Source organism: Aphis gossypii, chromosome 2, assembly GCF_020184175.1.
Source record: "Aphis gossypii isolate Hap1 chromosome 2, ASM2018417v2, whole genome shotgun sequence".
NCBI lineage: Eukaryota > Metazoa > Arthropoda > Insecta > Hemiptera > Aphididae > Aphis > Aphis gossypii.
The window spans coordinates 19,927,861-19,945,228 of NC_065531.1; the positions used below are offsets into that span (position 1 = coordinate 19,927,861).

The following is a 17,368-nucleotide window of genomic DNA, read 5'->3' on the forward strand; positions in this document are numbered from 1 at the left end:
GTATTTACGACCTATCTATATTAAAAATATAATTTTATTGTCTTTTACGATAAGACATGAGTCATATTTTTATATTAAAATATATTATAATTTTATAGGTATACCTAGAGATCTCTCTAGGTATACCTATATATGTCATAATTTATAAGATAAAGTTGTCAAATTGTTTGAAACCTTGGTTACATCAATTTGTATATGATAAAATGCGATTATTTGATTGAATCTTTTTGTCACTAGACAAATTGTTTGTTCATAAATTGTAATGTCAATATGTCTGCTCTCATACATAATATGTTTATTATATTTAAACGAAACTGTTTAGGTTTATATGATCAACAACCATTGTAATGTAACGAAGGAATATTTATAAGTAGATCAATAGTTTTCTTAGAAAATAAGATGTTATACAATAATAGTCATCAAATACGTTGAGGATTATATATTTACAAAATATATTTACTAAATCAGTCGTATAACATAAATTAAATATAATCAATATATTATGTACCTATAATAAATGTCATATAATATTGCATAATTTTTGAATCGTAAGGAGTATATCTGTATATCGCCATAGGTTTTATGTACTCCCATGCAAATATATTATGTATTAAAAGTTATTTCTTATTAGACGTACTTATTATTGATATTTAAATATTATTTTATGTGAACGAGATATACTTTCAATATGAAAATATTATCAAATAACAATATGACTGTCAGTAATAATGATGTGGATATAACCTAATGTAGATCGTAAATGTTATATTATAATAATAATTATTAAAAAATTAAATTTTTTTCTATTTATAAATTATAAACGGATTATAATGATTATTTTTTGTTACCATTTACTTTAAAATGTTTGAATATTAAACTAAAAATGTCAAAACTTTTTTTGTTAGAAGTTTTATTTTTTATTAAGATAGTAAGAGATGGCATGTATATAATATAATAAATATTAAAATAATATTATAAAACATTAGATAAAAAATATATTTTTTTCTTAGTTTTTTTTATAAATATTATGATTATTTACTATTAAACATTATTATTTCATAAAATTAAGAATAATTAGGAAAATTATATATATACTATAAAATTTAAATTTGGGTGTTGAATGAGTATCGACTATCGAGTACTTCTACCTGTCATCATACTGTTGGAGATCTCAGATACTACAATTGATATTGAGAATATGTATAACATTAGGTGTGGCATTTGTATATCTAATTATTAAGTAATTTCGGAGTTATGTGTCGGTTGTATTAGTATATGTAGTCTAGCACATATATTATTATACATCAGTTACATAGGTACTTACTACTTACATATTAAAACCGTAAATATTTCTAGCGTAACATATTATTGTGTTTTATCTGCACCAACGAACAAAACTTTAACACAACTATCTGGTCGACGCCTTTATAGTCGAAAGAGCTGACAGCCTGAATGGATTTTATATTCACTAAAATAACTGTATACATGTATAGATATATAGTCTTGTGAAAAACCCTTTTATAATCAACTCTGACCATATGGTTTCTTTTCTGGCGCTGTTAAGACGTTTAACGCTATATAATATGTTTTTTTTAATCGTTTAATCTTATCTTAGCGTTTTGATTAAAATTAATTCTGATATTGGAGTTGAATTCAGTTTTTATTTTAAGTTATTTTTATTGTTTATTATAAAATATTAAATAGAAAGGGAAAACTTTGTTTGTAGGTAGGTACTATTGAGTATTATGATTTTTCGCACCATATTGTATCATATTGTATTATCTCTAGCATATTTTTAATTTTAAATTATCTTCTTTATTCATTTTAAACTAAAATATCCAAGACATTTATTCAATTATACAGTGATAGAGTTTTTTTTTTTTAATTTGCATTGTTCTATTCACTGATAAATAATAATACACAACGATATGTTCCAAAACTCACTAAAAAACTACCTAATCATATTTTATTAAATAAGATATTTTTATTTTTGAGTTAAATTTAAATTGTAAAGGGTGGATTAGCTTGATATTAATAAGTATGTAATTTAATTATATTACTATAATTGATTGAAAAACAATTTTAAATAAATACTTATAGCATTTACTTCCATGTAAATTCTATGAAATCAATTTGTTATTTTATAAAATATTAGCCTATCAAAGTGCTCCATAATAGAACTACTAATTCTAGTGATCTTGTATTTTTCATCTACTTACTTAATATTTGTATTGATTATAAGGACAAATGACTGAAAATAAGTTTTTTGATTATCGATCACAATATCAAGTTGTGGTTGGATTTATTACCATCAAGCAACTGTTTAATTTTGATATACTTTTATGAATTTAAATTTGGAATACAAGAGCGTAGGTTATAAGCATTATTTAAAAATTAAAATTAATTTAATGTTAAAATTGTATAAATGGTTAAAATTACTTTTGAAACATATTTTTAAAATTATCTAAGTAGCTATAATGTTTAATACAGTTGACTCGGACACTAGGCAAAATTAGTAAAACATAGAAAAGCGTTAGTACTTGCGAGATTAGGTCTTCTGAGGACAAGTTATAACTGTTCGGTTTTTTTACAATTTATATTTTAATTTTTAATGTGAATTTAACAAATAGCGAATTTTTATTATATTTAATTTAAAATTTTTTAAAGCACTAAAAGAAACATAAGGCTATACATAAGTTGTTGAAAACGTTTACAGGCTACGTAACTGAATTATGACCGATATTAATGTACATTTTTGTACTTTTGTATATTTATAAATTATAATTGTAATAGACAATTTATTTGGTTATCGATTATTTCAAAACGTTTTAGTTTATAATGATTTAGTATTTATAACGTGTAGTAATGCAGTAAGCAGTCGTAGGTATAGTATGTTTGTATAATATAATTCACTTAGTGGATATATAGTGCATAATATTATATTTTAAGTAAGACGTACGATGTATATATTATATATACGCAGTTATTGCATAATATTACTTGAGGTTTTTATTTGTTTTGTACTGTTATTTGATACGCAACAATGAATTATTTCAAAGAACCTATACAGTAATATATGAAATAGGGAAATAATTTTTACTTGGTTTGAAATTGTATAGATTTTACACGCGCGGGTACATATGAAGTGACTATCTCTATCGGCAGTATAATATTATAATGGCCATCAGAAATTTTATGTTTTCGACACGTGAAGAATGAAAAACAGCTACCGAGTATGAGCTAACGTAGTTTATGAAACTGCTAACGATATATTTTATGCTTTTGTGGCTTCGTATATTATACAGTCCGTTTTTATTACGATAGGTGACATATGAATGTCCTGCTGCTGCAACGCGTACCGCAATTTTGTTGGGTTTTATATCGGACGTGGTCGTGATTTGATTTATATTTTACGCACTTGTTTATCTACGTAATTATACGCTTTAATATAATATATCGGTGAATCACAATATAAATTGGCATATATATTATGTATTTGAGTAAAACGCGATAGGCGTACTGTGTACAGTATTCGGCACGTGTAACTTATTTTTTTAAACCATTTCACCGTGTAATGTTTGAATGTTGAATTACAGCATAATCACGTCACACGTACGGCCAATATAATATACCTATGGTTATATTTTATATTAACAAGCTCTGTCGTAACGGCGGGTGCAACATACTAACGCGTACAATAAAAACCGATGTTTTTATTTGCATATTTTATGGATTTCGAGCGGAGTGGGAAACGCGTATAGGTATCTATTGCAGGTCTAACAACAATAGTGTTGGTTTTTTTTTTATCATGTCGAAAAGTTTTCGTCAATTGTTGACGTGTTAAGAAATAATGCGAGCAGAAATCACAGTTTTGAAGAAAATTCTAAAAGCGAAGTTTTTTTTAAACGTAATAATTTATCATTGTTTTCAAACCATAATATAGTTACATACCTATTATACTGCACTGATGGGGTGAGTGAACTGAGACGAGTGCCTAAAATCCGTAGTCTCTTTTACTTTTACTTTTTGAAACATCTGGAGAATTTGATATGATCTGAAGTATAATTTATTGTTTATATAGAGTGGCGTGTAATGAAACTTTTGACTCTCCGAAAAAGCGTTAATCTTCGATGAAACATGTTTAAAAGTTATGAAACCATACACTATTCCCTTGCTATGAATAACTTTTCATTAGTCATTACTCATTACACCATATCACTACTTTAGAGAAAAATAAATTTCTGATTTAAATTCAATAAGAAATACGATCGATATTAGATATATACTATATTATCATATATTCATATGTACATTAGACTATCATTATCGCTACAATATAATATTATCATTATATTACATACAATAGTACTGGAATACATCCAAAACCGATGGATCGTGATTTTGTTAATTTTATCGAAGCCATAATAACTTTTTCTCGTCCGGAATATTGTGCATGATATACACACGCCATTTCTTACTTAATGTGGCTGCAGAATGCAAATATATTGTGTGGACGGGTGGGGTGGTTATGTCATATTATTATTATTATGACTACGCGATATCATAATAATAATGCAATAATGTATACGAAATTCTTATATTTCTGGAGGTGGTAAAGAACTATAAGTACCTACAGTTAATCCGCAAACACGCGCTTACGACATTTTTCGTCTCGAAGTGTGTTTTTCGTGATCTTATTATTATTGTACCTACGTTCGCGAAATCTCGTGAGTATTAAATTATAATGTTTTCGACGTAAACGCACGTAGAGGTTTTGACTCAATTATTATACTGCTGTACGCGTGTATTTGCACCGAAAACATGCAAAAGCGGTGGTGCGAAAACTCTATTACTGTGCGTGTATAACGACTGCGGAAAGTCGTATGTGTAATATAATATACTGTACTCGCAACGGCGACGTGGGAAAATTTGTTTCGCGAAAAATGAACAACGTCATATAGTCGCTTTTATAATCGTGAGACTATACTTTCCTGCAATATTCCACTGCAGTTTGCAATATGTGTGTTTTACTTACATAAAAACGAGTCTTATGTCGATTTCATGATAAAATACCTATCATCAATACATCATAATAATGCGCGTTGCATAGGTTAAAATCGTATAATATAAATATATGGGTATAATTAAATCATGATAAGCCACGCCAGTGTGTGTGTTTGGTAACGTTTATACTAAGATATGTGTGGTTTTTAAAATTACATTTATGAATTATTAGATCGATGACAATTTTTTAAAAAAATGTAGATACAGTTATTATAAACGACCGCATTATAACATTGGCGCGTATATCAATAGCATAATATAGGTACTCGATGTAAATAATATTATTCGGTAATTGAAATTGAATCTAAACACCGAAATTCTTTAGAAAAAAAATAAAATCTTAGTAAATAATAACGATGAAAAATAGTAAAAATATAATTTGTTTTGTATTATAATATACTGTATCTAATATCTATAATAATTTAATCCACGCACCCTCGGCAAGACCTCTCTCGCCAGAGTTTACATATAATATATGTTTTTTTCATCAGTTGGTCTACTATATATTATATAGGTATTTAAATTATTACGGTAATCGTACTTAAAAATAAAATAAACTATTTATATGATAATATAATATGTTTATACGGACCGTTTGCAGCTTCCTAATGACCAGTATGTAGAAGACGAATATGAGCATGAGCGGAATGGCGAACCCGAGCACGAACGAGTAGAGCGTGAACGCTGTCTGCCCGCTGAACAGCTCGTTCTCCGGCCATATGATGTTGCAGCTCTTGACGTTGCCCTTGTCCATCGTGTTGGCGTACATGATGACCGGTATCATCAGTATGATGCTGAACGTCCACGCGGTCACCGACACGATCTTGGACACGTACGCGGTGCGCACCTTGGACGACGATATCGGATGGCATATGGCTATGTACCGGTCGGCGCTCATGATCATCAGGAATATGCTGCTGGTGAACTGGTTGACGCTGGTGGTGGTCATGTACACCTTGCACATGACGTTGCCGAACGGCCAGAACTCCATGGACATGGTGACGATCAGGAACGGTATGCCGATCAGGAAACACTCGTCGGCGATGGCCAGGTTCACGATGTACATGTTGGTCACCGTCTGCATCTTGGAGAACCGGATCACCACGTATATGACCAGCGTGTTGCCCACCAGACCGATCACGCACACGATCACGTACAGGATCTTGGATATCAGGTACAGCGACGACTCGTGCCCGGACGTGTCGTCGCAGTACAGCGCGTCCCTGTCGCCGGTGCCGTTGCCGTACGGGCCCATGTCGGTGCCGTTGTACCCACCGGCGGCGGCGCCCGTTGGCCAGACGGTGGTCAGAGGCATGGCTAACGGGAAGTCCATCAGTTATAGTCGACTCGGCGCGCGCGTCGTGTCCGGCGGGTTAGTGTCCCGTCGTCAGTCGCCGCCACCTTCGTTGTCACCACGTTAGCAGTAGTCGTATACACACGGTCGCCGTCACATTATTGTCGTCGCCGTTGTCGTTTTCCTGCGCGTGAAACAGAGCAAAAACAGAAAAAAAAAACCGTTATTAACGAATGCGTCAAGTCACCAAAACTTTTACACGTGCTTTATTTATAGGGGGCGGAGGTCTGTAAATGGGTCGGGAAGAGGCTCAGGTTCGTAAATATGTGGATGGGAAACAGCGATCGTGACGAAATTCGAAGACAGTGTGTGTCTTTTAAATCCGATTTTTTCGACCCGGAGGGTCTTTAGCGGTCGTCAACTAATGTTTAAGGGTCGCCAACATAACGTATAAGACGTGCATGCACGGATAATATTAATATTTATATGAAATACAAAACTACCTATTATAGTTTTTAGTTTTGTCGACAACAATCATTTTATTATAGTTTTCAGCGCACTCAGAATTTTGAGTACAGTATAACATTATTCCGTTTGATCTTAGGACGACCTATAGGCACGCCTAGAGAGTGGTTGTAGTTAGTGATTGTTTTGTGACCAATGTTCCACTGCCGAGCGGGGTAGCAAAGGTGCACAAATTGAGTTATGATTCCCGTGGACGTAACTAAAGTTTATTGGTTACAAGGGCTGTATTATTATACAGTAGGGTCTTATAGAAAATCAAAGTTCTAATTAAGCTGTAGAGTCAAGAAGCCTTTAGAGTCGTTTAAAAATTATTCTCAAAAGTAAATTATTGTAAATAATTAAATATGGATACATTTTTTATTCTGCTGCAAGCATACGATTCAATACGTCATATTGTATAATATTATGTCTGTATGATGTACCGTTGATTTTATTATCTTTCTAAGTTTAGTGTAGCTATCTCTGAATTTATTTTGGTTGAAATTATATATGTATCTACGTTTTAATTTTTCTCGTACAAGAAAAATAATCAATTATTACATTTTACACGTCATCGCTACAATCGTTTCATTGAAAACTATAATAACCAATATTCACATGAACATCCGAAACATAAAAAAAATGATATATTGTATTTCACACAATAATTTACATTACACCATAATTATTAATTATTATACACATTGAACGCATGACACATTTTTTTTTTGCAAGGACTTGGTTTGAATGCCAATGGGGGGCTAAAAACGTCTATTGAATTTGATCGGTCTCTCTACTTCAGTCGCCTTCATAGTTAACCGATTATTATACTCGGAAAGGCTTTTTATATAATAGTATGCAAATATTGGTTTTGAACGGCATGTCGTCATTGTCGTCATTATGGGAAACTTTTTAAACGTTCCGAGAAATCATTAAAGAATATAGCAATTCACAAAGTACACAGTCTCTACGTCTCAAGATTTTAAGATTAAAACGTTTTAAAAATAATTCGTAATAATTATTATAATATGTTAAGTATGGATAAAATGGGAACCAAATAGTGCACCTAATGAAAAAAAAAAACGAATAGCCCTATAAAAAGTGTATGTTTTATTGTACAATAAATTAGGTTCTTTCGAATTTCCGAAGACTGTTTACTATTTTTCTTTGATTACTTGATGGATTATCCATTATCTTCTACTCCTCATTCACCAATTGCCTAAGTACTCGCGAATGCATAGGTTTAATTGCTTTCATTTAATGTCTTGTGTGTAAACCAATTTATGTGTTGGCATAATTAGCGTATAAACATAATAATTATATTAACCCTACAATTTTTAAAATTTTTTAAGAGAATTATGAATGTTTAAAAGCTGAAATTATGATAAACACACTAAACAAGTACGTTGTACTGGGATTTTCGTAATATTCCAGAAATATCGGTAGTTATAATATATCGTAAATAACAGTTTTCCATACAATTATTCGAGGAGATCGCTATACGAATGCGTGCCGTATATTTACTACTCACGAGTTTTATGTTTCGAAAGCTTAAGTCAGTAGTATGCGATTGTATTGGATAGAAATCTGTTTTTACATAATATTCGATTACGTATAATTTAAAACCATCGAAACTAATCATCATGTCATCAACAGTGACTGGTCGATGGATCTGTCACATATATTATACTGCAGGAGTTTAAAAAATAATAAAATGGGTGTTATTTTTTATACAAAACTATTATTTGTATACCTTTTAATAGTTTTTACCTTAACTGATAATTTAGAACAGTTTAGGACCGTTTCACCGTGGTCATGCTTATGGAACAGAAACTTTTTTTTAAAGTTTTGTTACCAGTTAAAACTAACGATTATTTCGTTTAGTGGTGTTAGAGCTAAAAATATTCACAGTTCTGTTAACGGGAAATTAATTTTAACTTAAATATCATGCGTGGATTTAAAAGTTAACACGTGTTTGTTTAGCGATTACATTTTAAAATAACATTTATTTTTTGTTTTACAGCGTTGTTAACTTATCTTTTTCTCTGAATGTCACCTCACCAAGTCACAATAGTATTTATAATATTGTATCATATAATGTTTAAAATATAAAGTATTGCAATAATTAAGTATCTAAATTATATAATAGTAATACTAGTAATTATTCTTATTATTCAGTTTACTATCATTATATATTTAAAAAAATAAAGCAATGGGATAATATTGCTCCTTTCGAGTGTTTACACACCAAATAGCTAATAATCATTATGATTCTTAAGTCCAATATAAATAATACTGCACATATTCTAGTGTTGATACATTTTACAAAAATAATATTTTTACGAATATTTTGCAGCTGTGGTTTTAATCCAGCAACCATCATACAAAAATGTATAGTATCTATATATAAATTCTCTCTAGAATTGTATTAATTTTAAGACCATTTTCATTACGAAAGTAATTACAAGTTGATTTATTTAGTATAAATCATAAATTAAACTTCGATTACTTGTATGCGTCTACTACGGTATACGTGCCAAATAAATATAGTTACAATATTACTTTATGTTGGAAATTCGACCCACATTACAATAAGCAATAAAGTTTTAACTATAACTCCGTATGTGGTATGAGTTTTTATATTAAAAATTAAAGTGCACTATGGTAATTAAGTTTATGCTATATATCGAAATATTAAATAAAAAATACTGCACTTAGAATAAGCTTATAAGATGAACGTCGGTTGCAGACACAATATTAAAATGTATTAGTACCTACCATCTATAAAGTGTGTACTGGTTAAAAATAATATATGAGTAGATAATAATCCTTAAATTTAAACTATGTTAAGTTCACGATGAGTTTTATGTTAAAAAAATTCTGCTGTACTTATAATATATGTTCGAGTTCATGACGCGAGTTTTTTTATGATTTATTTTATACATTATACCTCCTTTTTAATTCATGATTGCATCATATAAGTATTGGGTATTAGGAATCATAATACACATGTTTCATATAGCTAGTAAAATTTATTACTCTCCAAATTATCCTAAATAAATTAAGTATAGTTTCATAATATTATATTATGCGACAAAAATTAATTTATTTATTTTTGAATATTATCTAGGTTAACATCTAGGTTGTGATTTGTCGATCGCAATTCGAAGCAGTATTCAAATCAAATCGTCTATCTAAATGGCATCAGAAAAAAATAAAAAATTTCAATGGCTTATAAAGGCACAGACATGTAATGGAAGTACGTATACTCGTAGTATATGAATTATGACAAAATAATGTTCGTTATAATGTTTTGGCACTGATATTATGTATAAAAGAAAACAAGAATTTAAAATTAATGCTAACATCAATTATAAACATTGAGATATAATACATGAAAACAGTTCTACAGAAAGTGTTTTGATTATAGCAGAAGGATAATACTAAATGAGTAACATTTTATTCAAAGAACTTTTTAGACTTTCTACAACGTTATGAATATTCTGTTTTACCATGCAATATCTGTTAAATAAGTATGCTTATACAAAAGTGTTGCTTTATTTAATATCTTTTATTACGATATGTGATACTCACTATTGATAGAAACAAAGTCACATCGTATAATGTATATAATATGAATTAAAAATGGTAATTAAAGGCATTGTTTTGATATTTTAACATTTTATTTTAAGGTTAACAAAATCAAGTCCAACAGAGCATCGGAATATCCTGCTTTTATGTCTAAAAACAATCTCTATCCTATATAGTATATGACTATATAGATACAACATACAAACATCAGTATTTATGGTATTAAAATGTTGACAATAAAATTGAATTTAAGAGTGAAATACAATTTGTGTGAGCTTATCTCATTATATAGGTTTAAATTTTATACGAACTTTCTTGAATCGAAAATGCGACTTTGATTATATTAAATATTGTGATTTTTATTGTCATTTTATTGAACAATACAACTTAATGATATTCTTTATACGGTTTAGTATAGTTTTTGATTGAATCTTCGTATTCTAAACATTTTGATTAATTAGCGTATATATTTTATGTTATGATGGCCAAGGATAATTAATTTTAAAATTGAAAACAGGTTTTTTTAAACTGATTAAGTCATATTGTTATAAAATTTAAAACGCACGACATTAAGCTGTATAGTAATAACGAATAAAAGTATTTCAATATATCAGAAAGAAATAGTCCAAAAAAAAACTTTTTCCAAGAATAATTATTATGATGATATATTTTAGAGGTATTTAAAATCGTTAACAATGCATTAATACCATAATGAAAAAAAGAAGTGAAGCATAATTTTATTTTCATAGATTTATACACGTAACTAACACATATAATAAAAACTTTAAGTCATGTGCTATAGCTAGTAGGTATTCTTAATAAAAAGTTAAACTAGTAAAAATAAAAACCATACTATTAAAATTAAAGGTTGCTTGTAAAACCTAATACATTTAAATTCCTGTACTTTATATTAAAGTTCAAATTAATTGTTTTTTTTATAATGTAAATAGAAATTAATTAAATAATAGTACCTACCTATATGACAACGGTTTAAGTATAAAGTTAACATTGTTTTTGTAGAGTTTAAAAATTTTACTCAATTGATGCCCTTGGGACTTGAATACATTCCGGGTTGATTGCGGGCTAATCAAAATAAAATGAATTCAATTTAGTTTCACTAACTATTGTTTGAGTTTTAGATCAAAGTCATGGATTCAATTTGGTATAATCCATCAGCATTTTTGATTTTAAAGTTTTGAAAAGTATAGTATCTATGAAATTGTTGAATTAATTTTGACATTTTTAGAAAAAGATATAACCATATCAAAGCCATAAAAATTCCGCAAGAAACATTTACACTGCCCGTAAGTCGCAGAAGAAATGAATATATACGTTTTTTATTTTATAAATAAAACATATATATGTGGATTATATAAAATGTGCTGGTCAAATGTGGTTAGAGTATAAGTGCATTACAAGGGAGGAGAGAGGTGTATAGAAAATGTATTAAACTATATAATATATAAAAAAAACTGGAGACAGAATACTGTTATTGCTTTTTATTTGAAGTTCTGGATAATTTATTGTGATGTTTGAATGGTTGATATTGTTAGTTTGAAATGTTAACGGAAATAAAATACATCAAGTTTTGCTGCCGATAATAGTATTATCTAACGGTATAATGTTCAAAAAAAATACGCTGTATCCGAATAAATGGCCATAAATTGTTTTCCCGTTTTTATTGGAACGTTTCTTTCGTGTAAACGAAACGCTTAATTAAATCTCGATATTTGGTTGTTTATATATTATATAAATAAATGTCTATGTAGTATGTTCGAAATCGGAAACACACTCCCATTGATAATAAATAATAATATTATATTCTATTTGATAATGTTCTTGATTGAATTTAATATTTAAAAATAATAACTGTTGATATTTTGTAAACGCTTTTTCTAATACACAAATTTTCAATAAATAAATTGTATAATGTGTAACGTTATCATCTCAATTATATTTCAAGTAATGGTAATGCACCGTCAGTGACTTGAAATAATAATAAAATTCTGGTAATTTTTTTCGGATACTAATTTAAGTTCAACAAATAAATTTAAATAAATATCACCATACGCCCGAAAATTTGAATGATTTTTATTGTCATCATAGGTATTTTATACTGACAATTATGTTTATAACCATGAAGCTGGTGAATAATGAGGATATTATATAGTATGATATTTTATAATATGTTTTAGAATAATAATCAGTTTTGGAGTTAGAAAATTTGTATCCTATTCAATTTGTAAACTATAATTAGTAGTGTTTGGATTTAAAAAAAATATAATGTATGAAAAGATTTTTCTGAAGGTACCTGCTTAATGTATTATACATTATGATGTGTTTTATATTATTTATTAAGCATACGTTACTCACTGTTATAGATTTAAATGTTCGATTATATGATAAGAATTAGTGGTTAGCATTTTTGTGATTCACAAACCTAACCATAAATGTGGTGGTTAATATTTTATATTATATCATAGGTAATATGAAGACTGTTTGAGCTTAATATTTATTCGATGAATAAATTATAACGAATACGTGTACGACGTACGTATATATACTTTTTAGCTTGTTTGTTCGATAATTATAGTTTCCGTGTTATCGCATCATTATTGATTAGTACTATTGGACTTAACTATCTAATTAAAGCAAATTTTATTTGTCTTGTATACTCAAATACATCTAAATAAATAAAACTTATCCGAAACAGTTTCCTTTTGTTTTGTTCAAATAAGTACTTATCAACGTCTAACTTTATTATTGTATATTAAAATTTTTTTTTACTATACAAGATATTAAGAATACTGAGAGAATAAGTGAAGTACTTAGTAGTGACATCTAGAGTGGCAGTTAAGTTGATTAATTTATATTATTCGTTTTTATGTATGAGTCTGTCCTTTTACCAATTACGAAGAATAAAGCTGTCTATAGATGTGATAAAGAGGACGAATTTTTCTTAAGAGGTATATAAAACACCGAAATAGGAACTCGGCCAACTGCAAAAATATAGGTTCTAATTAGATATCTTGGTAAAAAAATAAATGTTAAAGCAAGTGAACTAAGATTTTAATAACTTAATTTATAGAAATTTATAGCACAGTGGATGTGTCAGCAAAATAAAAATAAATATTAATTTCATACTAAAAATATAAATTTACAATTATTTCAAAAGTATTAGATACATAAAATATACTGCGCATGAAGCAGGAACTTTTTTTAAACGTTTAATTATAAAACAATAAATGTACCTACTGTATAGTTACTAATTCTTCATATTATTGTATATCTATTATTCGTTGTATGTCTTATTTATGCATTGCTTCACAGTCGATTTCAATTTGTCATTAGGCATACCTTTATATTGCAGGTATCTACTGAAGAAAGTTAGAGTATTAAGATACATATTTTGTAGCAAATAATTTAGGTGCTTTGATAAACTAAGAATCGATGATAATACGAATATAAAAGTTATCATATTATATGTATAGTGTACATGGTTAAAAACAAAAAATTATAATTTTCTTAATTTAAATCACTTAAATATCATCAAAATTAAATTGATTGAAATTTTATAACATAAAAAAACATTTTAATTTATAATTATCTATTCATAAAATATAAATATCTATGATATGAAATTTGATTACAATTTAAATATTACGGGATGAGAAATGCAGTGAAGTTTTATTAGCTTATCTGATTTAGAAATATCATACAATTAGCGTAAAATCAAATTCTTTTATTAAAAAATACGGATTATCGTATAGCCAAAGGCAATAAACTTTTTAATGAGACTAATCGAACCGTATCAGGCGCATTAATTAAGGCAAAAACAAAAGACAAATTTATATTAAGTATTTATGGAATTATGTAAGTTATTGTTTTAACCATGTCCCGATGATATTTTTCACAGGGGATGATTATCTAGTTTTAAAACTATCAGATTTTTTGGTCATACATGAAAAATATATAAATGTTTTTATTTCTCAACACAAAAGTCTTAAAACAAAACAAAAGTGATAGTGTGTTATATTGTTAATAACAATTTGTTATAGATTAAATTTTTTTTTCATCAAAAAGAGTGTGCCGCAGGTGACCAAGAGAAAACTACATGTGCTGAAAGCTTCAGTAACACAATTATTATAATTATTATTATATTGCTGTAGGTATACATCATTTCTTGTACCTACCTATGCGATTTCGGTATTGTGCGACTCATTTACTATTATTTAGTACCGTGGTTCTCAACCGGTATCACTCAAAGAACTGCGATGTTGACATCATTTTCGTTGGATTTTTTTGTTATTTTTAATGATTTTCGTTCTTAACGAATAGGTTATAATTGTGTGTCATCATTTATTTGGATTTAAGTTAGTGTAATGTCTCGAAAAAAGGTTGTGAACCATTGATTTAATATATTAGTACACTTGTTAAACATTATAAATCGTACGTATTAATAGAAGTAACGGGAAAAATCGTGACATTCGTATACTATTATTATTTTATATTATTATTACTTACGGTAGGATCTAGTGTGTCCGCGGACCACCAGCATTGCCTGTTCATACGCGCGAAATAGTAAACAGGTGTGCGGTACGCGTATGTACGATATTGTGCCGACTATTTTTTCCTTACCGTTTGGAATCATTCCCGAACGTTTGGCAACTGGCTACGATATGCCTGCCCCCGCCGCGTGGATTTAAAACGAAATAAATCGTGCCAAAATGGTCGATTGAGGCGAGAGGAAAAAATATCGCAAAAAACATTTCCGACTACCTTTTTTTTTTTTGGGTTGTAAAACTTGACAGATTGAAAAAAATACATATATACGGTTGCAGAATGTAGCGATAGTGTGCAGACGCATACACACACAGACACACACACCCCAAAATAATATGAATACCAATGTACAGGATACTCCACGATGTTGTTTTTAGAATTATATTTTAAGTATATTAACGTAATGCATACTCTGTCATCGTCCCATTTTGAATAAGTCAAACCATCTCTGGCGGGTCACCCTGTATAATGTATTTTATGTTTAATATTATTATTTCGTGGTTGTTATGATAATGACACGGGGTCGTCAAAAAATCATTCAACAGTCCTTAAAACAACATAATATAGTTTGTATTGTATGTGCAAAATACGGAGAAGTGTAATTCGGAAGACTTTACAGGAAAAAAAATATTTTTTTTAACGAATTAGTTTTGTGTACGTTTCAAAGCGACAAAACACTTAAATTATTCCTTTTTAAATTTTATATTAAAGAAATATAACCTCGACAACTTTTGCCATTAGTCTGACAGTAATATAAATTATTATATTATTACGTTTGGTACATAATTTTTGTTTTGAAGATAATATAGTTACGATTAATAATATTATATGCAGTTGAAATTCATATATATATCGAAAAAATAAATAGATTTTTATTAAACTTAGCATATTCGTGTATGGTATGTTTTTATATTCTTAATTCATTGGATAGAAATACAGTAATAATCTATTTGATAACTATACTGTTATTTGTGTTACTATTGTCAGTACATTTAAACAAATATCTATATAATTTTTATTATATGTATTACATGTTATTATTATTAACTATGTTATTAAAAAGTTATTTTGTTTATCAAGCTGTTGAAATTTGAATTCAATTTAAAAAAAAGGTTTTATATTTATATTATAATTTAACGTTGTTATAACTTATAAGTATACAATATACACACACACACATACATATATATATTATACAGAATAAATAGTCTAAAGAATATTATTTTAAATATCATATTTACTTAAAGCATATTACTTTTTAAATAATATATACGTAATATACCTACTCTAAACAATAGTTATTTATTTATTCTACAAGTACTTCCAAATCTTGTTTAAAGAAAATTAAATTTTAAATACTATGATGAGTATGATGAAATGTTTGTAGTTTTTCATTAGTATCAGTATAAGTTTATAAAACGTAGACATATATCATCTCGTGTTAAGTTAATATATATATAATTTTATTTAACTTAAAAGTTCCTGTTTTGAGACTTTATTTTACTATACTTAGGTATTCTTATAAAGTTATAAATATGTGATTTCAATGAAGTAGTTTGTACAATTGTCTGCATTAGCTTAAAAAAATAATTAATTACCTAAGATACCTAATTGAATTAAATAAATATAAAATAATGTTAATAATACATAAACTTGACTATTAAAACAATAGTTATTTACCGGTAGATACTATTATCACAAAATACAAATAGCATTGATGATAAATAATTATTTACTAAAGAGTACTTATTATGTTTTTCTCATTTTAGATGCATTAGTGTAGAGTTAAATTAAAATAATATGTATTTTCTTTATTGTGTTACATAATAGTTTATGACTTTATGAGTACGTACATTGATTAAATATATTGTATACTTATTATTTTTATTTATGTACCTACAATCTACATAATAATAAAAAATTAAAAAAAATCCTCTTTTCTGTTGAGACTGTATACATTAGTTATCTGAAGCAAATATTTTGGAAAAATTCTTGTGATATACATATATCATTCAATACAACATAATTGGACACAACTTTCAAGTTAAAGTCATTTAAATATGTGTGTGTGTGTGTGTGTGTGTGTAAAAGGACGTCTATGAAATAAATTGTATAGCTATATAGATTGTTGTTGAAAAGTGGTAATATTTATATAGTGAAAAATAGCTTCTTATTTTAATACACATAATTTCTGCTTGGAATGTAATACAATATATAATAATGATGGTAAAATCGTGTTTGTGTCCATCATATAATAACAAAATATTTTGTTTTCATAGAAGACAATAAAAGTGTACCAAACAGTTAGATTTTGATATGGAATAAACTACTGCTAGTTTAAGATTTTGTATA

The 17,368-nt window shown here is 28.0% G+C and overlaps 1 protein-coding gene across 6 annotated transcripts in view; it reads right to left on the reverse strand.

Moving 5' to 3' along the window:
* The window catches only part of LOC114120522 (somatostatin receptor type 5-like), a 184,700-nt gene that overhangs the window by 6,557 nt on the left and 160,775 nt on the right, over positions 1-17,368 (reverse strand). For 5 of the 6 annotated variants that reach the window (XM_050200567.1, XM_050200565.1, XM_050200566.1 and 2 more), the window contains one exon: positions 5,657-6,542. In XM_050200567.1, coding sequence (XP_050056524.1) covers positions 5,657-6,397 — 741 coding nt within the window. In that variant the 5' untranslated portion in view covers positions 6,398-6,542. Of the gene's footprint in view, positions 1-5,656; positions 6,543-14,977; positions 15,142-17,368 lie in introns of those variants that run through there. The other variant, XM_027982452.2, reaches the window with a different exon arrangement.